We start from the raw sequence: 24,638 nt of genomic DNA on the forward strand, positions 1-24,638 counted from the left end.
TTTCATTCTTAAAGGGATATTCCAGCCCTATCAAGACTTTGTCTGTGAACATTTGCTTTATGCTGTAGACATTCAAGACTTTTGTCCTTATGGACCGCATGAGTTTGGAGCATGGATCTTCCCAAGGCCTAGGCAATAATCCAGGGTCTCATTGATTTGTGCACTTCTGACACTAATACAAATTTTATTCAAATTAATTGTGGGGACATTGATTTTTAAAATCGCATATAAATGAACAAAGAAAAAAAAAATCACAAAACATCTGATTCAAAAACTGGAAGTAAACTCAAGTGATGAGCATCAGAAAATCTCCTGTTGCCACAGTCCAGCAGCATCTGGTGCTGTAACTAGGATGTAACCAATGGGGCATGCAGCCTGACAAAACAAAAGCTCCTTCCAAACCTCCAGGTCAAAAATCTTAAGAACGGAAAGAGGTGAAGATGCAACGATTTAGGGAAGGAGGTAATATAAGTAAAATGTTAACGTTCAGCCTGAGCGTCTCACATAAGATTGTGAAGTTTGATGGCTACAAATTAGATAACCCTAGTTTAAAACTCTTAAATTTCTCGAAGAACATGGACTCTTCTATACTCAATGTTCACAAACCAAGTCACAGACAAATAACACTCGATGTTCCTTCCCCTCAAGACAACAGACACAATTATTAAATACTAGTTTGCTTGTTTCCTCTGGGTCCCTGCCAGTCTTCCCCATGGGGCACCATATCTCTGCTTGTCGTTGCCCCATACTGATACTACCGTGCAACAGGTCCGATGGCCCACATTCCTTCCTCAACCACCATGAAACACGTTAGCTGATCAACTTCTCTCAACACCCAAGAAAAGGTTCTGCGTCACATTGCCTGCAAAGGCTTCCCATTCACACCCGCCTGTTTCTCAACCCTCAGTCATGAGTCTTGTATCAAACTTTGTCTGATAAGCACTTTGGGGTGTTTGACTATATCCAAGCATTATATGAATACAAGGCATTGTGTTGGAGACAATGGAAGGAATGGCAAAAAGAAAACAAATTAAAAGGGGATTACCATTTTGATTAACATGATTTAACAACTCTTCTTGTTTGGGCAGAGAATAGAGCTATGTAGCATTTTTGTCACTTGCTTATACGATTTTATCCAAGTAAGTTTTGCCATACAGGCTAATCGGATCATCGTCAGGAGTTGGACACTGGCTGATTCTTTAAACCTTCCCCCATCCAAGATTACACGTGCATTCATACGCAGGTAAGGGAAAAAAAACTTGCCCTTTTTTTTGTCAGTAACTGAATTAAAGTAGGAATAGACTGTGACTACACTTCCTGCTGCCTCGGCAAAGCAGCCAGCATAAGTAAGGACCCCAAGCACACCGGACGTTCTTTCTTCCACCTTCTTCCATTGGGAAAAAAATACAAAATTCTGAGGTCTCGTACCAACCGAATCAAGAACAGCTTCTTCCTTCTGCCGTCAGACTTTTGAATGGACCTACCTCACATTAAGTTGATTTTTCTCTACATTCTACCTATGACTGTAACGCTACATTGTGCACTCTCTCCTTTCCTTCTCTATGAATGGTATGCTTTGTCTGTATAGCATGCAAGAAACAATACTTTTCACTGTATGCTAATACATATGACAATAATAAATTCAATCCAAGGTTACATGCATGTCCATAAGCAGGTAGGGAAAAAATATCTTGTCCTTTTCTTTCAGTAACTGAATTAAACTGGGAATGAGGGTCTTCAGATTATGTGGGGAGAGTGGAGAAGCTGGATTGGTTCTTCTTGTGACTAAGAAGATTCAGTGTTTAAAGCATGGATGGTTTGATTAGAGTAAAGAGGGAAAGCTTATTTTCGCTGACACAATAGGATACAAAATTATGATCATTTGCAAAAGAATCTGTGGGACTTGGAGAGAAACGTAAAATAACAGCAAGTTATGTCTGAAAGAGCAATAGAAGCAGATTTAATAGTAGCTTCTAAAAGGCAAATTGGATAGATGCTCAGGAGGGAATATTTTGCAAGACTCTGGGTGAAGAGCAAGCGGCACTATTGGATAGCTCTTGCAAGGAGTTGGTATACGCATGATGGACCATATCTGCTCTGTACAATTTTGAGATAATGCCCCTTTGAATCAAGAGTGTTTCAATTGTCCATTATGATGAAAAACATGAATACTACTACAAAAATGATCACTTGTAAGTTGACCAATGAATTCACAATAAGTATTTGACGTACAGCATTCAGACCAGCCTTATTCCATAGTCCAACTGCCAGTACACATCAAGCAAAACTTCTGCACCATACTAGTCTCTGGGTCAATTGGCTTCTAGTCAAAAAATAATTAGTTTCAGCTAACAGGGGACTCAATGAGTTTATTGGGTCTAACACTACCTGGATTAGCAGTTAGTGGCATTCCACTGAATGCAAGTGCTCATATTAGGTTTACAGACCAACATGTATTGAAACTGGAGTTGATTGTTCCCCAGGTCATTAACAAATCTCCATTCCCTGGGACCTCTCACACCCACACAGGGTGTTCTCTGGATCTGTAGTTTAAAGATTAGGGAAAACTCAACACTTGAGAGTATATACTAATGAGATTTCAAAGGCCAAATTGTTCTTCTCCTGATTGAATTATATCCCAGTCTTCTGATCCTCAGAGTTGTCATCCTTTTCCAGTAATTAAGGATTAATCTCCTGGACACTGTTACAAGCAATCTGGGACAAAAATCACAATGGCTCTAAAAATAAACAGTGTGTTATACAATTAAGGAACACTGAATGCAAGACAGCAAGTTGTTGGCAACTTGTCTTAACTCCATCGCTGTTGGGTGACAGAACATACTAATGGATGACAGTACTCTGCTGTTCCAAATGCTTTAATTGATTCAGTAATCCAGACATTGAAATAAACACTTGTGCTCGGCCAAATTAAACTTCCTGTAACTGAAGAGAGAAGACAGATTTCTGTGGGAATTTTGCAGCTCTGTGAGGTAAACATTGTGGCTGAGTGGACTAACTGGTAGGCCTGTGGTTTCTCATGCGGAGACCTGGATTGGCAATTCTGTGGCTCACCTGGTAAAAACACAGCCTGACATGACACCCTGAGCCACATTAACCCTGCATATTAGCTATGGGTCAGTCATCAGTGGGTTTGCTTATGAGACAGGAAGCTGTGGGTTCAGCTCCCACTCCACCAATTGAGCACAATGATCAAAACTGACACACCATGGCGGCATGGTAGCATGGTGGTTAGCACTGCTGCTTCACAGCTCCAGGGACCTGGGTTTGATTCCTGGCTAGGGTCACTCTCTGTGTGGAGTTTGCACATTCTCCTCGTGTCTGCGTGGGTTTCCTCTGGGTGCTCCAGTTTCCTCCCACATTCCAAAGATGTGCGAGTTAGGTTGATTGGCCATGCTAAAAATCACCTTTAGTGTCCTGAGATGCATAGGTTAGAAGGATTAGTGGGTAAATATGTAGGGATCTGAGGGTATGGCCTGGATGAGATTGTGGTTGGTGCAGACTTGATGGGCCAAATGGCCTCTTTTTGTACTGTAGGGTTTCTACGAATCTATGACCAGTGTAGGGCTGAAGGAGTGCTGCATTGTCTGAGGTGCCCTCTTTCAGCTGAGACATTAGGTCAACTGCCATCTTTCCGGTTGTATCACAGCTTGGTATGGTTCCTGCTCTGACCAAGACCGCAAGGAACTACAAAAGGTCGTAAATGTAGCCCAATCCATCACGCAAACCAGCCTGCCATCCATTGACTCCGTCTACACTTCCCGCTGCCTCAGCAAAGCAGCCAGCATAATCAAGGACCAACGCACCCCAGACATTCTCCTTTCCACGTTCTTCCATCAGGAAAAAGACACAAAAGTCTGAGGTCACATATCAAACAACTCAAGAACAGCTTCTTCCCTGCTGCCATCAGACTTTTGAATGGACCTACCTTGCATTAAGTTGATCTTTCTCTACACCTTAGCTATGACTGCAACACTACATTCTGCACCCTCTCCTTTCCTATGAACGATGTTTTGTCTGTATGGTGTGCAAGAAACGATGCTTTTCACTGTATGTTAATACATGTGACAATAATAAATCAAATCAAATCAAATCTTAGGTGATGCAAAATATTCTATGGCACTGCTTCCAAGAAGAGTAAGGTGCTATCCCTGGCATTCTGGCCAATGTTTTGTTCCGCAATTAAATTACAAAGAGAGATTGTCTGGCCATTATCACAGTGCTGTTCTTGGGAGCGTGCTGTGATAAATTGGCTATACCACATTTCTACCTTGCAGCATTGTCTACATTTCAAAAGTACTTAATCAACTGGAAACCTCTGTGACAGCTGGCCATTGTGATAGGTGCTATATAAATGCAAGTCGTATTCAATTTTTTTTATAAACTATGTTTCGTGATGTAAAAGAAGTGTAATTTTGGGCTTCCAATTAAAAGCATCAATTCATTTGATAAATTCTTTAAAAAAAGAGTTAATGGGAATTATTGGGTTTACAGTTAGAGGTTTGGATTATAAACATTAAGATGACTTGGAGAATCTATGCTGAAACCTAGTAAGATTGTAGTTGGAGAACTGTGTGTAATTTTGAATGCTGTGGCAATAGAGAGGGTACAGAATAGATTCACTCGAATAGTATAAGGATTAAATGTATGAAGATATTTTTCTGAAAAATAACACAATTAAAACTAAAATTACAGAATGTTTTTGACAGTGCATCAAAACATTGTGAATGAATGGGGTGGGATGTGGAAGACAGAATCAGGTTATTTCCATTGATTGTAGAACCTAGAATGAGAGGACATAGATACAAGATTGTGTGACTGAAATTCACTGCCGAAACCAGTGATAGAAACGGAGACCATGTCAACGTTTACTAATCGGTGAATGATTGCACAGGAGTGATGCGAGATGGGCAGGCATGTGGGATTACAATCACAATCCATGTGGAGGAATAAAGACCAACATGTTCTATTGTTGGGTCAAATGGTTTGTTTGTGTCTTGTAATTTCTAAGTAATTTTTTTGTCAGTTTTTCTTCCTTCTCTCCCCTCATTAGATACGTTGCTGACACTCACTGAATTTACATGGGTAACCCAATGGAGAAATATTCATGTAATTGCAAGCATCTAACTTCAAGAGAGAAAGGAGTTGAGTAAAGAGGGAGAGCAACATTTACTCAAGTCTCCCAGTCAAGAGGTCAGATGCAGGCACAAACTGTAACTGTGTGACATACTCCAAATGACTTTTCTTCTGCCAAGTTGGAAACCCCTTCTATTGGATGGTTTGGCCACTGAATAATCCTCGCTCTACCAAATTATAATGATAGATCTGGGAATCATCACCAAAGCAGAGGACCTGATAACCACCAACAATCCCCACCCACCCTACCTTACCTGGCCACTGAACTTCATCTGCCATAGTTTTGCCCATTCAACTAATCTATCAATGTCCCTTTGCCACTTCCTGCTTTCACTTATGTCATCAGAAAACTGAGATATATAGTTCTCTATTCCTTCATCCAAGTTATTGGAAAGTGAAAAGTCAAGGCCCCAGGACAGTATCTTGAGGACACAACTGGGCACGTTCTGCTGATTGAAATACAAAACCATAATCTCAATAGTTCTACCTTCTACCCAGTGTAATGATCTCAATGAGTTCCATGAGGTTGGCCATTTGGAGTATGAGCTCCCTGACTGAGATAGCCTACAGAATTACTAGTCTAAAAAAAGAACACCCGATCTTGTCTGATCTCTGAAGCTCAGCAGACTCAGGCCAGGTTGGTATTTGGATGGGGGACCGCCTGGGAATCCCAGGTGCAGTAGGCGTCAACAAAAACAGAGTTACCTGATTGAGGTAATAATTGCCTGCCCAGTCAGGGACTCTCACCCGTGTATATAATGTGGAGTGTCAGGGCTACTGACACTTTGGATTCTGACTCTGTACCTGAAGCACTCTTAGGATTGGAGATAAGTTTGTAAACGAAGGGAATCTGGTGAAGAGACACCAGCTCTGAGGAGTTACTGCACCCAATTTCTCACAAACATCAGCAGGTTACCTCTTATTCCCTGCGCTTTCAATTTTTGCTAAGAGTGTCTTGTGTGAAACAGACAGAGCAGCAATTTGCTGATCACATGTGTGACAGTGAAAGAACTATCAGTAGGAACTTCAGGAGGACTGCACTGGATTGCAAGGTAGGAGGATGTACAAGAGGGTGACACCAGGCCATAAACAACAAGTACAAAAAACTCCTGTGGAGTACAAGAGAAATGCCTAGCTCAACACATGAGCCAAGACACAACCTCTCAGAACACCAAATCAAAGCAGGGAGCTCAGCCATAAATGCAGGAGGATCTCACTGACTACAGGTCAGTCTGACCACAAAACAGAACACACAAGAATGCAAGAAATAGGGGCAGGAGAAAACCATTTGGCCCATTGAACCTGCTCTGCATTCAATATGGTCATGGCTACTCTTGAACTTCAACTCTATTTTCCCGTCTTTGTTTCATTTCCCTTTGATTCTCTGAAACACCAAAGATATCTTTTATCTCAACCTTCCCTATAGTACAGAAAGAGGCTATTCAGCCCCTTAAGCCTGCACTAACAACAATCCCTCCCAGACCCTATCCTCATAATCCCAGCTAATCCCCCCAACACCAATTTAGCATGGCCAATCCACCTAACCTGCACATCTTTGGACTGTGGGAGGAAACCAGAGCACCCGAAGGAAACCCACTGTCACCCGAGGCCAGAATTGAACCTGGGTCCCTGTTGAGAAGCAGCAAGGCTAACCACTGTGCCACCCCTTTGAGTGAAATAACTTCTCCCCATCTCAGCCCTAAATGATTGGCCCTTATTCTGAAACTGCTCTAGATTTCCCTGCCGGGGAAACAGCTTCAGTATCTATTCTGTCAAACCCCTTCTTCATCCCAAATGTTTCAATGAGGATTCAATCACATTCTTAGAATATAGATCTAACTGAATGAACAAGTGCAAAACAGACCAGGCATGTAAAACTTTCAACTTCCATCTTGGAAATTTTTAATGGGATTTTATTTATATAAAGTCTGTGCATGAGAAAATTTAGCCCATCAGCATTGTTCAAGCTCGAAAACACAGTACCCTTCAACGAGGAGATGTTCTATGTTGATTGGACACAATCCAGATATCATGCAGAGAGCTGCAACCAACACCAAGGGAACACTCTCAAACTCAACAGCAGTTCTCAAAATGATTTTGTTTTCTTACAGCCACAATTAGCAACTCAACTAATTTCATGTTGCAGAGATTAGCTGTTTCATGTTGCCTGGATACAACCACCAATCGAAATGACATGGAAGCTCGCATATTAGAGCAACTTCCTTTTGTTGGCTCTTAGACCAGCACAGATTAATCGCATGAAATGCAACTTTAAATCCCAGTTCCAAAAGTCCCAGTGAAATGGATCCAGTATAGTCTGACCCAATTCCTGCAACAAAAACCAGCCTACAACGCAAAATGGAACACAGTTGGCAACCTCCGGGCAAACCATAACAATGGCTGGCATAGGAAGTAGCAACTTCTCTAAAAGCAGGCCTACAGTGTTAGCATGTAACTGGTGACAACTTGAAAGATATTTGTGTGCAGCCAGCTCCCACAAACAGAAATGATGTAATGGCCGGATGATTTTTTTTAATTTAGTGAATATTAACTGGGGGATTAATATTGCTGGGGACACTGGAGAGAATGCTGTAGCTCTTTAAAGTAGCACCATGGGATCGTTTACACCTACTAGATGGGCAGGAAAGCCCTGGGTTTCAACATCTCATCTGAAAGACAGCACCTCTGACACTGCAGCAGGCCCTCAGTCTTGGTATTGTGTGTTTACCTGGATACAACATGACCAATGGGAACAGTATGTAACGGTCAGCTGACCCAGTAAAACATGGAACCAATCACAGAGTAATGTAATAGTCAGCTGACCAACTGATTCGCTATAAATAGGGAACTATGTAGAAATGTGGGAAGCTTGGAGTGGCCCAGGGCAAGGCCTCAAGTTTGAAGTAATGATGTTTCTTTATTAAACCCTTTTCTTTGATTTATCAGTTGGAGTAAGTTTTGTTGTATTTTCATTAGCTGCATTTTGGAGAGTTCCTTCTGAAGAGACGTACAGTTGCTGAATACAAAGCAGGAGGTTGTGGATGCAAGTCTGACCCCAGAGGCTCAATCTCAGAATCCAGGTAAACACAAAATACCAAGACTGAGGGCATGCTGCAGTGTCAGAGGTGCTGTCTTTCAGATGAGATGCTGAAACCCAGGGCTCTCCTGCCCTTCTAGTAGGTGTAAAAGATCCCATGGTGCTATTTTAAAGAGCTACAGCGTTCTGTCCAGTGTCCTCAGCAATATTAATCCCCCAGTTAATATTCACTAAATAAAAAAAGCATCTGGCCATTACATCATTTCTGTCTGTGGGAGCTGGCTGCACACAAATATCTTACTTATATTTCTAATAGTGACAAACTTCAACAGTACGCCATCACTTGTAAAGTGTTTTGGAACATTTAGAGATTGTGATAGGTGTGACCTTATTAATAATGTAGGTCATAGAATCATAAAATCCCTACAGTGTAGGAGGAGGCCATACAGCCCATCGAATCTGCACCAACTCTCCAACAGGGCATCTTACCTAGGCCCTATCTCCCTAACTCTATATATTTACCCTGCTAATCCCCCAATCTACACACCATTTGGACACTAAGGGGCAATTTAGCATGGCCAGTCCACCCAACCTACATATCTTTGGACTGTGGGAGGAAACTTAAGCACCTAGAGAGAAAACCCACACAGATAGAGGGAGAACATGCTAACTTCACACAGACAGTCACCCAAGGCTGGAATCAAACCCAGGTCCCTGGCGCTGTGAGGCAGCTGTGCTAACGATTGTGCTATTCTTCAAGGTCGATGAATAAATATTGGCCAGGACATCAGGGAAATGTCTTCTTCATAATCTTCTTCACAGAATCTTTTACGTACACGCAAGAGATCAGAGGGGCCTTCTGTTTAATATCTCATCCGAGGATATTACCTCCAAAGTGTAACACTCCTCCAAGTATTGTGTGAGTATCATCGTAGTCTATACACTCAAGTCTCTGGAGTAGGACTTGCTCCCCCAGCCCTCTGACTGAGTGCTCACAACTGGCTGACAGCTTCATCATATTACCATTGAACGAGCTGTCTTGTGGAGAAGCCTGGTTTGAATGAACACTGCCTTAAGCAATAGGTTCGCCACATGACACAGCAAGATGAGCACCCAACCAAACAGTAAAGCAACTCATGGCATGTGGAGATAGCTCTCACTAGACAAGCAGGAAACAGACAGAGTAAAAGGCCCTTAAAATAAGGAACAGAGTCTTATTCAGATACACAGAGATGAATTGTTCCCCAGCAGACAATAGTTAATTATGTCTCTAGCTGGCCCAGTATTTGATTTGTCTTTAGATTTACCATTTACTGAAGACTGATGGGAATAAAATGCAGTTATCAGAAGAGGATAGATTGTAAAAGAACATGCAAGTTCTTAATGTAAAAGCTAAAAAATAAACCCAAAATATAGTCACTATTAATCCAATAAAGAATTCAGGAGAAACTTTTAAAAAATGGAGTTTGATACCACAAGGGATAGCTGAGGGAACACATTTCAAGGAAAATTAGATAAGTACATGAGCTTATTGCAACATATAAGACTCAGAGGCGACTTGACAGGATAAACACTCAGAGAATGTGTCCCTTTGTGAGGGAATCTAAAACTAAGGAGCATTCAAAATAAGGGAGTTTCCTTTTTAAAGGAAGAATTTCTTCCCTCCAAGGGGTTTGGAATTTTCTCTCCAATGGTTGAATATATTCAAAGCTGAGTTAGATAGATTTTTGATTGACACTTTGGGGAGTGAGAGGGTGAGGGAAGCAGAGTTAAGGCCACAGTCAGACTAGCCATGATGTTATTCAATGATGAGCAGGCCTGAGGGGCTAAATGGCCTACTCTTGCCACTACCTATGTTCTTCCAAGGGAGAAGAGGACAAATTATATTTATATTGAGTATTTAACAGTAAAACCAAGTCCTAAGGCGTTTCACAGGAGCTCAAACAAAGTGCTACACAGCTGTATAAGGTGAGAAAACCACAAGTGACTCAAGGTTTGGCCAAAAGCATCACTTCTTAAAAGGAGGAAATCTAGAGACACCAAGGGGTTTTGGGACAGGGTGCTAGAATTAGGCAGCTAAAGGCACAGCCGCCAGGTGTGGGACAAAGAAAATTGGGAATGATCAAGAGGCCAGAATTGGAGAGGCTTAGAAATCTTGGGACAGTTGTCAGGCTGGAAGAAGTTAGAGTTAGGGAGGAACAGACAGAATAGGATACGTTGAATAGACAAAAGGAAATTAAGTGGGAGGAGGCACATATAAAGATCGGCAGAGCCTTTTGGACTAAATGGCCCATTACTGTGCTGTATAAATACTATGTAATTCCATGTAAAAATAATGCAACATGACCTCAAACAACTTATTACACAGCACTCCATCGATTTAACCTTCAAACTACAGTGAAGGAGCCTTTACTCTGTGATTATGAATTGCACACTGTTTAGTCCTTTCTGCTGGCTCCTGCATGATGAAAGTCAGGAGCCAGACTTCAGAGACCAGATAGAATCTGCCGAGTAACACAGAGAAAATTTGCCCTCCTGGCCTCCCACGTTGCTTTGTTCCAGAATTCTTTTGGCATCAGTTCAGTATAAAGTTGGTCAGCCAACTCTCATCATTTACGCTACTTAATCAACCCCCCCCACCTTGTCCCAGTGCCAAGCTTGTAACTGCTCATAAATAAAACAAAAACTGGGTCCCATCCTGTCGTTGGGGTAAGGGAGCCAGATTTAGCAATGTGAACATTGAAAACCAGCTCACTAAACACCAAACTAAATAGGCGTGGAGTGCATAATTTTCCTTAAATTCAGGTTGTGAATTAAGAAGAAAAAAAAAAATCAGGCCAACAATAATCCCACAGTTGTATTCTCTGGGGCACTTTTGCTAGAAGTTTGGTTGTGCGGAACAGATAGGGTAGAAATGTGTTAGCTCCACAGTCGAGCAACTCATCAATCTAAATTTCCAGATTCTCTCACGGTGGCACAGTGGTAAGCATTGCCGCCTCATAGCACCAGGGACCCAGGTTCGATTCCTGGCTCGGGTGACTGTGGAATTTGAGGGTGCTGTAATTTTCTTTGTTCTTTGTAATTTTCCTGTATTCCCCCTTCCCTTCCATTTCCTGATTTATACATACTTCTGGGCTGTTACTTGTATCTGTTTTCATATTTTGGGCTAAATTTCTCTCATACTCTTTTTTTTAAGTCATTCCTTGCTGTTCCTTATATTCTCAACAACATTCTGACCTTCCACCTGTCCTTGTGGGTAGAACGGTGGTGGGTTTCTTCCCACAGTCCAAAGACCTGCTGGTTAGGCGAGATTGGCCATGCTAAATTCTTCCTCAATGTGCCTGAACAGGCGCCGGAGTGTGGCGACTAGGGGATTTTCACACTAACTTCATTGCAGTGTTAATATAAGACTACTTGTGACACTAATAAATAAACTTTAAAATTTTTAACGTGAAGGTTTCCAAAGCAGCTGGAATTGGAGTCTGCATGCTCCAGTGGCAGGCCGTATTTTTTTGATTGGCAAATGTTGAAAATAGGGAACAAAGTGATTCTTTTCTACATGTAGAAGATGCAGAAAAATTGTTGTCAAGATAGTTAACGAATAACCTTAAACAAGTCACTTTCAGCTAGCTGCTTACTCCAATTCAGGGTTGTGGGGAGTCAGAGCCTTTCCTGCCAGACAACAGGCATGAGACAAGATATACGCAGGATTGGACACTGGTCCATCACCGGGCACGCACTCACACAAACAAACCAAGAAGCAATTTACTATGGCCAATCTGCCTAACCTGCATATCTTTGGACTGCGGGAAGAAACCGGAGCACCCGGAGGAAACCCACGCAGACATGGGGAGAACATGTAAACTTCAGACAGATGCTCACCCAAGGCCGGAATTGAACCCAGATTCCCTTGAGCTGTGAGGCAGCAGTGCTAACCATTGTGCCACCACAAATCAGCTGGTCATAATTTTATTAGAAGTAGGCAGTTGGACATCAAGACTTGTTTCTGTAAATAATGTTTGCTAAATATTGCTGACAAAAGAGTCATGTTGAACAGTTTCGTAATGCACTCATCAGGACACGTGACAAGAATACCAATATACCTTGTATCAGAATACTTGGCAAGAATACTGATGTACTTTGTATCAGGACGCTTGATAAGAATACAGATACAAGGTATATTAGTGTTCTTGCCAGGTGTCCTGTTGAGTGCAAAATGAAAAGCTTCTATTTGGCGGTTTTCTTGGCAATACTCAGGTTCTGAACCACCAAACAACTAAATCTTTTCTGAATGAAAGTCATTGCAATGCAACCTTTGTCCATTTGTGGCAATACATGCATGCCAATGTCCTCATTATTCTATTTTCACGATTAGACAATGCTTTTTCTCAAAAATAAATCTATGCTTCCTAAAACTGAATAGGGGGAGTGCAAGATGTGATCATGTCATCTGCTCAAAACTCTCAACGCCAGCCATCAAGAAGGCAACTCCACTATAGGGAACTGAAAAAAGCCATTCAGCCCCTCGAGCCTGTTCCACCAGTAAATGGGATCAAGGCCCAAGACGGAATAAAAATTTTTCCACATTTGCTCATGTATATTTGACATTTGGATTGAGGAAATCAGCCACAAAGGAAAAACAAATGTTTTCTAGGCTGTCTGAGTCACTGTATGAATGCAAGTCATTTCTTTAAATGAAGCAACAATACAAGAAGAGGGTGTGCCAATGCAAACAATTGTCATATACAGCTGAGTTCAAGAGTCCAGAGGACCAACCTCACAGGGTCAATTGGTACCGAAATGCAACAATGCATGTTAAAACACCAACTTCCCATTAAAATCACAAAGTCACAAAGGCATCCACAAACTGATATTTTTATATCCTTCAAAAAGTTTTAAGGTTATTTATTAGTGTCACAAGTAGGCTTACATCAACACTGCAATGAAGTTACTGTGAAAATCCCCTAGTCGCCACACTCCAGCGCCTGTTCAGGTACACTGAGGGAGAATTTAGCATGGCCAATGCACCTAACCTGCACATCTTTGAACTGAGAGAGAAAACCGGAGCACCCAGAAGAAATCCATGCAGACACGGAGAGAACTTGAAGACTTTGTACAGACAGTGACCCAAGCCAGGAATCGAACCCTGGTAGCTGGCGCTGTGAGGCAGCAGTGCTAACAACTGTGCCGCTCCTATTGCAATTGCATTTCAAGATTACGGCAATATATATACAATTAAAGCTATAAGAAGTGGGAGGTGGACAAATCAGAACCATCCTGCAGGATGGGGTTGTGCCACTTGTGGAGGGGAAGAAGAGTGACTGGAGCCAAAGTTGCTGATAAGTCTGAGACTGTGAGCAAAAAGGTCAATTGGCATTTATGCAAAACATTACCAACACTCAGGACCTCCCAAAAGTGCTTTTAGCCAATGAAGTGCTTTGGAAGTGGGAACCACAGTTGCAATGTAGGGAAAAGCAGCAACCAATTTGTGCATAGCAAGGTCCCACAAAAGGAACAGATATGCACATGTTCATTGAGGGACAAACATTTGCAAGGAACCAGAAGAAAACTCCAGCCCTTGAAACTTAACATTCACCGGCAGAGTGGACTCGGATGCAATATCTCATCTGAAAGATATAACTCCAACAATGCATGACTCCCTCAATACTGCTCCAAGGTTTCAGCTTCTATTACATGTTCAGGTCTCTGTGGCTTGAACCCATAACTTTCTGAATTCAAAAGCAAGAGTGTAACCTACTGCCAGTGACTTCCATTCTTACGGAGTTTATGGTTTTCTTGGTGTGGTGCCTTCATGGCCACCGTATCTCAAGTTTATTTTCTGGCATGCGATTGGACACCAAATTAAAACTTAGGGTATAGTTTGGAATAATTCACCAAAAAAATACAGACTTAATTCTGATCATTTTCTTCCTCATTGGTTAACAGTAGACACAAGTAATTTTATTATTTCGCAGATTGTGGTGTTTGAAAATCCCCCAAAGATTTTAAATAAACACTGATCTGTTTATCCAGAATATGCAGTTTTCTACCTAAATGGTGGCAGTAAGTCAACTTCAGGAGAGAGGCACACGTGTGATGAGCTTAGTAAGATTCACAGTACCTGTACACAATTAAAATATTGGAATAGTTATAGCCTTAAGAGTTGTGTTTCTGCTCTGACTCAGAACTATCTCCAGTTAATCACACAGTCTGTGTATTCTCCTCCCTCACATTTCATTATCAAGTCGGACTGCCCAATGAGTAGTTGATCCAACCACACACACAGCAGGAAAGCCTCAAATACGAATCATGCTCAGGTGAGTTTGGTTTGCCAACTGCATTCCAAGAAGCTTCATTGCATGACTGCAAACCACCCCCTCACTCCAGCCTTTGGTTGGCCCACACATTCATCCTCACAGGGCACCAATGTCTCATGCCAACTGGAAAGCAAACAGACTCTACCATTGATTCCTGACTTATCAAACAGCCTCCCCCCCACTCTCATCCCCACTATATATTTTATGAATACTTGTGTTTATTAGTTCTAAGGGGGGGGGGTGAGGGGAGTTTTCCTAACATGCCAATGCTCTATGCTTGCAGCAATGTCTCTGAAGTTAATCTTCAATTCAAAAAGACAGCGGGATAATGCTGGAGATTTGGCAACCCTAGTTCAGGCGGTAAGGAGCTAGCTAGAATCAATGGCCCTGCAATGGAAGGGGTGGAGAGGGGGAAGGGTGAAAAGAAAGTTATGGATCTTAATCATTATGTCGGAATAATTTCTGGGTTATGATACTTGCAATTTGTCTACATGCAGAGTCAAGAGTGATTGTTTGGACTCCAGTTTAAAGTTTATTTATTAGTGTCACAAGCAGGTTCACATTAACACTGCAATGAAGTTACTGTGAAAATACTCTAGTCACCACACTCCGGCGCCTGTTCGGGTATTCTGAGGGAGAATTTAGCATGGCCAATACACCTAACTGACACATTTTTCCGACTGTGAGAGGAAATCAGAGCACCCAAAGGAAACCCATGAAGACATGGGGACAACATGCAGACAGTGATGCAAGCTGGGAATCGAACCTGGCGCCATGAAGCAGCAATGCTAACCACTGCGTCATCCTAGGCAAACACGTGAGAAAAGATAAGAAAATGAGCAATCATCTCCTTTCTTTCAGCCCTCTCTTCCACCCGAATACAATCTGTTGAAGGGTTGCTGTTGCTCTATAAAGACTTCAAGATATTTATGCAAGATGTTGCAGGACAAATTGCGGCTTTTGTCTTGCTAGATAGACGCAATTATCTTTCACTTAGCTCTGCCCTGGTGATTAGGCTGTCTCATCTCTATTGTGGTTATTTCCCTTGGTGACAGAGCCTTCAACTGCCTTGTCCTTGCTTGCTCAAATTCCTTCCAGAAACACCTCCACACCTCTCACCTTTAAAAACCCAATACCTATATTTTTGGCCAACTCAACCTCTCCCTCCTCTCTTCATCCACATTTGTTGCAATCAATACTTGTGACACAATCTCCAAATCTGTTCACAGAGCAGCCCAAGCTGTGAAACTCTTCACTTAATCTGCTCACTCTAAAACCAAGAGTTATATTCACTTAATAGCAACTGTCATCCCTGACACAGTGGCAATAATCTCACCTCTCAAGTCACCAGCTATCCCTCAGCTAATCCCACTGAAATACCTTCAGCTTTAACTTTGGGTCATTTACTTTATGCCTGTTTGTGGGATCTTGCTCTGCATAAATTGTTGCATTGTGGGGAAACAAAACAGCCAATGGCTATACTTTAAAAGTAATTATTTAGTTCTGAAACGTTTTGGGACTTCCTGTTGCTATAGAAATGCAAGTTCTTTCTTTTCTGCTTTCAATTTTGGTTGGTTCCCACACTTGGACCATTCACTAGGGTAGATCAAATTTTCACACGTGGACAGGAATCATACTACAGCCCAATCCTTCTGTGATTCAGCTGAATTGAAGCAAGCACAGCAGTTTTGACAATAGGTCCACACCCAAAATATTAAGACATATTAATTGACCTGTATTTCCAGGGTCCTCGGTTCCTAATGCAACAGGTAAACTTCAACTGCTCTACCATCGCTTCAGGGAGGGGGAGCAATTTTTGCGTCTCAGCCAATCATTCCTCAGACACAACTCGTTGAACTTTGCAATCTAACAATGACTAGGTTGGAAGTGCCCAGATAACCAGGATTTATCCCTGTCTGATTTAGTGCAAGCAAAGCACAATGCTGGAATAATTGCCACCGAGCTAATCAGCCCATTCCCCCAACCCTCCAATTTGTGCATGTCTTTTGGTTAATTACCACCCACACAAGCTCTGAATTGCAATTACAGCAGCATGTGGGGGTTTTTTTTGCAGCTCACGGTGGGTCCTCACTCCACCAACTATCTGCCTGAGAACTGAGGGAACATTTTTCACCAGAATTGTATCAAATTTGCAGCAGAGAAAGCACTTGTGTTCCTGCAGCAACTTTCATGACCAGACAATATCCCAAAGGGCTTTACAGTCAATGAAGCACTTACAAAACATTGTCACGTAGGAAGGAGAGAAACTATTTGGGCACAGGACAATCCCACAAACAGCATGGTAATCATTATCAGATGGTCTGTTTTAACCCCCTTGGTGAGGTTTTAAATACTTTACAAATCTACTCAATTCATAATGATCAGCAATGGGGCACAAGCTTAAGTAACAGTTTAATTTGTTACATTTTACTTCACTGGTGACTGTTACCCATTTTCAGTAGGGGGTTAAAGTCACAATATTTGCACCCTTTAATGACATTTTTACAGCTCAAGTGTCACAGAATGTTTCATATACAATGGCTTACTTGAAAACGTCAAATGCACAAATGAGGCAACCTTTCCACTCATCAAGATGAGTGGCCCATTAATTTGATCTGTGCGAAGTTAGTTGAAGGAGGAATCACCTCCAGAATGAACGGCCGCTCTTCAAAATAGACCTTGAAATCGTTAACATCCTCATTAACAGGTCTAACATTGCATCAGCAATGTGACACTCTCCTCAAAAGTGCACTCGTACGTCAACTAAGGTCATAGGCAACTCCGAGCATAATGTTCCCAACTTCCCCCACTCTTCTGAATGCTACCAAACAAACATGGTTGGGCATTGAATCCACAACCTTCTGACACAGAGGTAAGAGTGCCACCCACTGAACATCAGCTGACACCCAGGAATGGGCATTTGAGTGGGTTGTGGGGGCGCAGTCTTTTTATTTACATTCATTACTGCTGAAATCAGGAAGCTGTGAAGCTTCACTCAGGCTGTGTCTCCAAATCCTGCTCTTAACCTCACTGTTTACTACATTTCACCACTCAGTCTATGTATCCAAATCCTGCCAGAGGTAGTAGTAAAGGCGGGTACAATTTTGTCTTTTAAAAAGCGTTTAGATGGTTACTTGGGTAAGATGGGTATAGAGGGATATGGGCCAAATGCAAGAAATTGGGACTAGATTAGAGCTTTACAAAAAGGGGCAGCATGGACAAGTTGGGCCAAAGGGCCTGTTTCCATGCTGTAAACTTCTATGACTCTATGTTGCACAGTGGGTAGCACCGCTGCCTCACCACCTTAGGTCCCAGTTTCAATTCGGCCTTGGGTAATTGTGTGGAGTTTGCACATTCTCCCTGTGTCTGTGTGGGTTTCCTTTGGCTGCTCTCATTTCCTCCCACAGTACAAAGATGTGCGGGTTAGGCGGATTGGCCATGTTCAATTGCCCCTTAATGTCCTAAAATGTGTAGGTTAAGTGGATTAGCCTGCTAAATGTGTGGGAATACAGGGATAAGGCATGGAAGAGGGCATGGGTAAAATACTTGGGCGGCACGGTAGCACAGTGGTTAGCACGGCTGCTTCACAACGCTAGGGTCCTGGGTTCGATTTCCGGCTCAGGTCACTGTCTGTGTGGAGTTTGCATATTCTCCTCGTGTCTGCACGGGTTTCCTCTGGGTATTCCAGTTTCCTTCCACAGTCCAAAGATGTGCGGGTTAGGTTGATTGGCCATGCTAAGAAATTGCCCCTTAGAGTCCAGGGATGCATAGGTTAGATGGATTAGTGGGTATAATATGTAGGGATGTGGGGGTAGGAACTGGGTGGGATTGTGTTTGGTGCAGACTCGATGGGCCAAAGGGCCTCTTTCTGCACTGTAGGGTTCTATGATACTCTGTCATTGAGTTGGTGCATTTTCAATAGATCATATGGCCTCTTCTTCATTGTAGGGATTCTATAGTGTTTCAATGCAAAATTGAGAGAATGTTTTGCTTCCATAAAATACATTGAGTCATTGGAGGAGAGCAGGAAATTCTCCAATGTTCTGGTCAATGAGATGGCCATTACTGCATTGCTATTTGTGGGAGCTTGCTGTGCACAAATTGGTTGCTGCCCCTCTTACATTACAACAGTGACTGCATTTCAGAAAGGACTCATTGGCTGTAGAACGCTTTGGAACATCCTGAGGTTGTCAAAAAGCATTTTTAATTGGAAGACTCTTTCTTTATAAATCTTTTCCAGAAGGCATATTTCCATGAAAATTAGCTGACAAAACATGAACAGGTGAAAGTGAAACCAATTTGGTGATGTCCCCAGGGACCAGCGGTATCTATAATAAAACAAATCACAGCTTGGAGAGACAAAGAGCATGAAAGTAATCCCAGGAGTGTAAAGGTGAGATAGCAGCATGGCCCAAGGAACAACCTGACTGGAATTGCCCTTTCCCTTGTGAGCTACAGTCACAAGATGGTATCTCTGGAGCCTGTGGAGCCTGTAATAACTGGAGCTCATCGACTTTCAAACCAAGTCTCGCAGCACAGAATCAAAACCACTATTTAATTCTCTGTTGCAATCTGATATCCACCAGCACCTATATGTTCACAGCATGTTTCTGCCTGTTGTAGAATAACATATCAGCCATAGATCAGTAACGGTGAGTCAGTCAGTCGCACTGTCAAATCCGACTCCAGGTCATGATTATGAAACCTAGACTGATCCATGAGCACAGTACCCAAGGAGCTGCACAACTGGAGGAGCTTTATCTCAGGAGAAATGTCAAACCAAATTCCTATCAGCTCTCACAAGTGGTTTTAATGATTCCATGGTACTATTTGTCTATGTGGAGTTTGCACATTCTCCCCGTGTCTGAGTGCATTTCTTCCATGTGCTCTGTTTTCCTCCCACACTCCAAAGATGTGCGAGTTAGGGGGGATTGGCCATGCTAAATTGTCCCTTAGTGTCAGGGGGTCTAGCTCGGGAATTGATTGGGTTATGGGGATGGGGCCTGAGTGGGATTGTGGTCGGTGCAGACTCAATGGCTCGAATGGCCTCCTTCTGCACTGTAGGATTCTATGATTCTATGACTATTTTGAACATGAAAGGCAGTCTTCATGGTGTCCTGATCAATATTTATCCTGAAACCAGCATTACAACTGGCCATTGATGTTTGTGGTCTTTCTGAACACAAATTGGGCCCTATGTTTCCCTGGCAAAGAACAGTCGAGAAACTTGAAAAGGCAATTAATTATCTGTGAAGAGCTTCAGGATGCCCAAAGGATATGGGATGTGCTATATAATGCAAATTGTTTGTGCATGCCAACCCTCATGAACATTTCTTACTACTCAAGGTGCTATCTCACATCAGGATTCCAAAGACATAAACCATTCTCTAATTATCCATTCCAAGACAGCATCCATTAAATACTAATGCAGATGGTGAATGGAGAGTTATTAAAATTTAGATAGAGTATCACAAACCAGTCTCAATGTCATCCAGTGTTCACATGTATTCTCATCTGGATAACCATCAGAAGTTGGATGTCTAGCTGATTTTCCCCTTCCCTCCCCAATCAGAGGAACACCATGACCAATGTCATTAACATGCCTCAGTTGAGTTCCACCAACTCAACACAGATGGGAGGTCGGCACTATATGTTCACTATTGCAATCAGATTTAAATCAAAGACAAAACTAGACGTGCCTTGGAAAATGTAGATAATCCTGGAAACTCCCAATGGTTCTGATCCACCCCAATAGAACGGCACTACAGTTGCCCCAAATATGTGGAGTGTTGTACATTGGCGACACAGTTTCCATGATCCCCATTCAACATGCTATGGTCATGGACTCAAACAAATTAACACCCTGGATGTTGACTGAAAAACTGTAACTACTCCCCAAAACTGAAAGCAGCTTGGGGAACTCTACACACAGAAAAAAGTGAAAATTTAAAAGCAATTATTACAGATTCAATATGTGGTCACCCCCTCTCTCCCAGATTGCAATCAATGTCTTTCAAGTGATGTGAATTTTGACTCCTACACTGTAATAACCCTGCAAAATGTCACCTTGTTGAATGAGATGTAACTGTTGGATAATGGTGTATTCATTTTCATAATTACTGCTGAATACACACACTGGTCCTGAAAATCAAACCGTATATTTGTGGAAAATCAAATTTCTCAATTATGCAAAACAAATTCTCATTATTTTTAACACTTTTAACATTCATTTCTGTTAATAGTTTAGCTCTTGTGGTTAACACTGCTGCCTCACAGCGCCAGAGACTCAGGTTCAATTCCTGCCTGGGATGACTGTGTGGAGCTTGCATGTTCTCCCTGTGTCTGCGTGGATTTCTTCCAGGTGCTCTGGTTTCTTCCCACACTCCAAAGATGTGCAGGTTAGGGGAGTTTGCAGGACAAATGTGTGTGATTATGGGGATAGGATGGAGGGTGGGTTTGGGTAAGATAATCTGTCAGGAGAGTCAGTACAGATTCAATGGGCTGAATAGCCTCCTTCTGCACTGTAGGGTTATGAAATCCAACCAATTTACTTCACTATCTGTGTCAGCTGTGACTCAGTTGGTAGCACCCGTGCCTCAGAGTCACAAGACTGTGGGTTCAAGTCTCAATCCAGAATGTGGGCACAACCTCATATTTGACACTCCTTTGCAGGGATTGTGCATTGTCAGAGGTGCTATTTTTTGGAGGGACATTAAGGCTTGTCTGCCCTTTTGGACATAAAAGATCCCCTGGAACTTTCAAAGGATAATGGAGATGTACCCCTGGTGTTCTGGCTAATTTTTATCCCTCCATCAACATCACAGAAACATATTATCTGGTCATTACTACTTTGTTGTTCGTGGGAAGTCACAGTGTGAAATTGGCTATTACATTTCCTACATTACAACAGGGACTACAAAAGTAAATAATTAAAAGTTGGTTGCAAAACATCTTTGAGATGTACGATGGTCAGAAAAGGTGCTACTTAAAGGCAAGTTTATTTTAACCTGAAAATTTAAAATAAAGTACCCTTAACTTCTTGGTTTGCTGTCTTTGAGAATACCCCAATGTGAATGGCTGTTACCTTGATTGCTACATCATTGTTGTTCTATGTTTGGAGATTGCCTTTAACTTAATGTTCACTGAATCACTTACTCCAACTCAGAGTCACAGGGAGTTGGAGCTGATCCTGACCTATACTGGGCACTCACTAGGATACACCCAGGATGGACCATCAATCCATCACAGAGCACACACTCACACTGAGGGGTAATTTAGCATGGCCAATCCACCTAATCTGCACTTCTTTGGACTGTGGAAGGAAACCAGAGTACCCAGCAAAAAAAAACACAGACATGGGAAGAACATGCAAACTCCACACAGACTGTCACCCAAGGCTGAAATCACAGCACCTGGGACCTGGGTTCAATTCCTGGCTTGTGTCACTGTCTGTGTAGAATCTGTACATTCTCCCCATGTCTGCGAGGGTTTCCTCCAAGTGCTCCAATTTCCTCCCACAGTCTGAAAGACGTACTGGTTAGCCTCCAAAAGAGAAAATACTGGAAAATCTCAGCAGTTCTGGCAGCATCCGTAAGTAGATAAAAGAGCTGACTTTTCGAATCCAGATGACTCTTTGTCAAAGCTTTGACAGAGGGTCATCCAGACTTGAAACTTCAGCTCTTTTCTCTCCTTGCGGATGCTGCCAGAACTGCTGAGATTTTCCAACATTTTCTCTTTTGATTTCAGATTCCAGCATTCACAGTAATTTGCTTTTAACACTGGTTAGGTGCATTGGCCATGCTAAATTCTCCCTCAGTGTACCCAAACAGGTACCTGAGTGTGGTGCCTAGGGGATTTTCAAACTAACTTCATGGCAGTGTTAATATAAGCCTATTCTTGACACTAATAAATAAACTTTAAAACTGAAAAATGATTGTAAATGGAAGATTATGCACTGTGAATAAATGCAGTGAGATGCCAAGATTATTATATTGTTGCCTTCAGTGAGAACAGCTGTGGTTGTGCCACAATAGGCCAAATGATCTTTAAACATTTGGGGAGAAAGAAGGAAAGGAGATTCAACTAAGGGGCCATCTCCCCAGGTGTCCTCATAGAATTCCTACAGTGCAGAAAGAGGCCATTCGAGTCTGCACCAACTCAGTATCCCACCCCCACCCCCCGAGGCCCACCCCTACCCTATCCCTGTGACCCCCTGCATTTACCCTGTCAATCTCCCTACATAACTAAGGAGCAATTTAGCATGGCCAATCCAGCTAAACTGCACATCTTTGGACCACGTTCATTTATGTATACGCATCCTCATGTAAAATACTGGAAATAGTCAGCAAGTCAAGCAACACCCGTGGACTGAGAAACGGAATTAACAAAGTGTTTCCATCATTTTCTCTCAGATTTCCAGCGTCCGCTGGATTTTACTTTTGCCACTGTCTCCATGGGTTGGCCGGTCCAGTGACACTGTGCGGGTAAGTACACCTGCATGTGTGTGTTCAATACTCCTGATATCTCCCCAACTGAATCCAGGCACCAGCAACATTGGGGTGGGGCGGTGGTAAAAATAATTTATTTTCTAAAAAAAATCAACTATCTTTACAGTAGATTCAGTTTGTCGACTAATCCAAGAACACAGTTTAGTCTCTCAGTCAACACTGCTCCCCCACCCTCCCTCTCCATGTTATGCATGAATAAACTGTGCAAGGATCGGATCACAAGGACACCATTCGAATCTTAATCTAAACCTCTTTTGGGGCGTTGGGGGGGGAACAGTTGAAAGTCCATTTCTTAATCTCAGATTTTGTTTATAGATCGCCTTTTGGGAATGGCTAAATCATTTCACTATTTGATTTTGACAGGAGCGGGTTTGAGGGAGAGAGAAACCCACTGGTTAGCAGTAAGGTTTTGTTATCATGTTTCTCCAGTGATCCTCCAAAGCAAAGCATGTTTTGTAATGAAACAGCTCCAGATCCAGTTCTGAAGTGCAACAAATCGATCCACGCCCTTCTAAACTGCCTTATCTCCAAATAAAACACTCGGATCATTCCAAAGCCTGCTCTGTGTCGATTCTGCTTCTGCAGGTTTAAATCCAAGGCGAGACTAAATGATTTATTTCCAAGAACTGATAACTACGATTTTGAAACGGGGGGTGGGGGAGAAAGGAAGAGAAAGGGCAGATCTCAAATTTAACAAGAGCAATCGTCCAAACAGCGAACATGAAATAAGTTTAGATCTTTTGTTTAAAAAAAGTCTTGACAAACACCCTCCCAAGACCTCCCAGATCTGGAGAAGACTTTCTGTGTGAGTCTATTTGGAGAGAAAAAGAAATGTACATTCTGTGGTTGAGAATGATATACTTCCGCCTCCTTGGCGCCTTCATCGGTGAATGTTACAAAATGTAGCAAATGCGAGGAGAAGAAACGGAAATTGAGGCAAGCGTTCGCAACAGTGTAACTGACTGGGATACAATTCGCAACACTGTAAGTGACTGGGATACAATTCGCAACTGACTGGGAGACAATTTGCAACAGTGTAACTGACTGGGATACAGTGTAACTGATCAAAGAGAACCCCGAGTGTGCAAACATCGTGTCGATTCCAGCTCACCTTGTCCAGGCAGTTGACTTTTTCTGTCGGGTAGACAATCTTTTTACATCTGGCACAAGATGGATTCATTTTGGAAGCTTTTTTTTCCCCCTTTCACTGTCGTCTCTAATTGTAGAGGCTCTGTACAACCTCTTTGGACAATGTTCCACCCTTCTTTCTGCTTCTGTTAGAAGCTCTTCTCTCTCTGATGTGACCAGGGAATAAACAGGAGGGGCCCCTGAGAACGCGCTCGGAGGAAATTACACATCCAGTAAGGGGCTGGATGTCAGCGCGCACGTTGATGCACGTTCAGAAAAAGCAAACCAAGAGAAGCAATTTGAAACCGGGTTCCTGTTCAGCGGGGATGTGTGTAATCATTAATCCAAATTACAGTTTTATTATTCATCGAAAACAACCGAGTGCGAGTCGTGTCAGTTTTGGCTGCTGGAGGGTAACAGTGAATCAATCCCTTTTCTTAATTTAACTGCAGAAATTTTATTTTGCAAAATACAGGTGTGGACACAGTGACCCAG

General features: G+C 42.4%; 1 protein-coding gene across 1 annotated transcript in view; it reads right to left on the reverse strand.

Moving 5' to 3' along the window:
• lasp1 (LIM and SH3 protein 1) overlaps positions 1-24,378 on the reverse strand; it is a 164,061-nt gene extending 139,683 nt beyond the window's left edge. Inside the window, exon 1 of the mRNA XM_080213485.1 lies at positions 24,127-24,378. Coding sequence (XP_080069611.1) covers positions 24,127-24,195 — 69 coding nt within the window. The 5' untranslated portion in view covers positions 24,196-24,378. The remainder of the gene's footprint in view (positions 1-24,126) is intronic.
• Between the last annotated feature and the right edge of the window lie 260 nt (positions 24,379-24,638).

Source organism: Carcharhinus amblyrhynchos, chromosome 27, assembly GCF_965287045.1.
Source record: "Carcharhinus amblyrhynchos chromosome 27, sCarAmb.v2.hapA, whole genome shotgun sequence".
Classification (NCBI taxonomy): domain Eukaryota; kingdom Metazoa; phylum Chordata; class Chondrichthyes; order Carcharhiniformes; family Carcharhinidae; genus Carcharhinus; species Carcharhinus amblyrhynchos.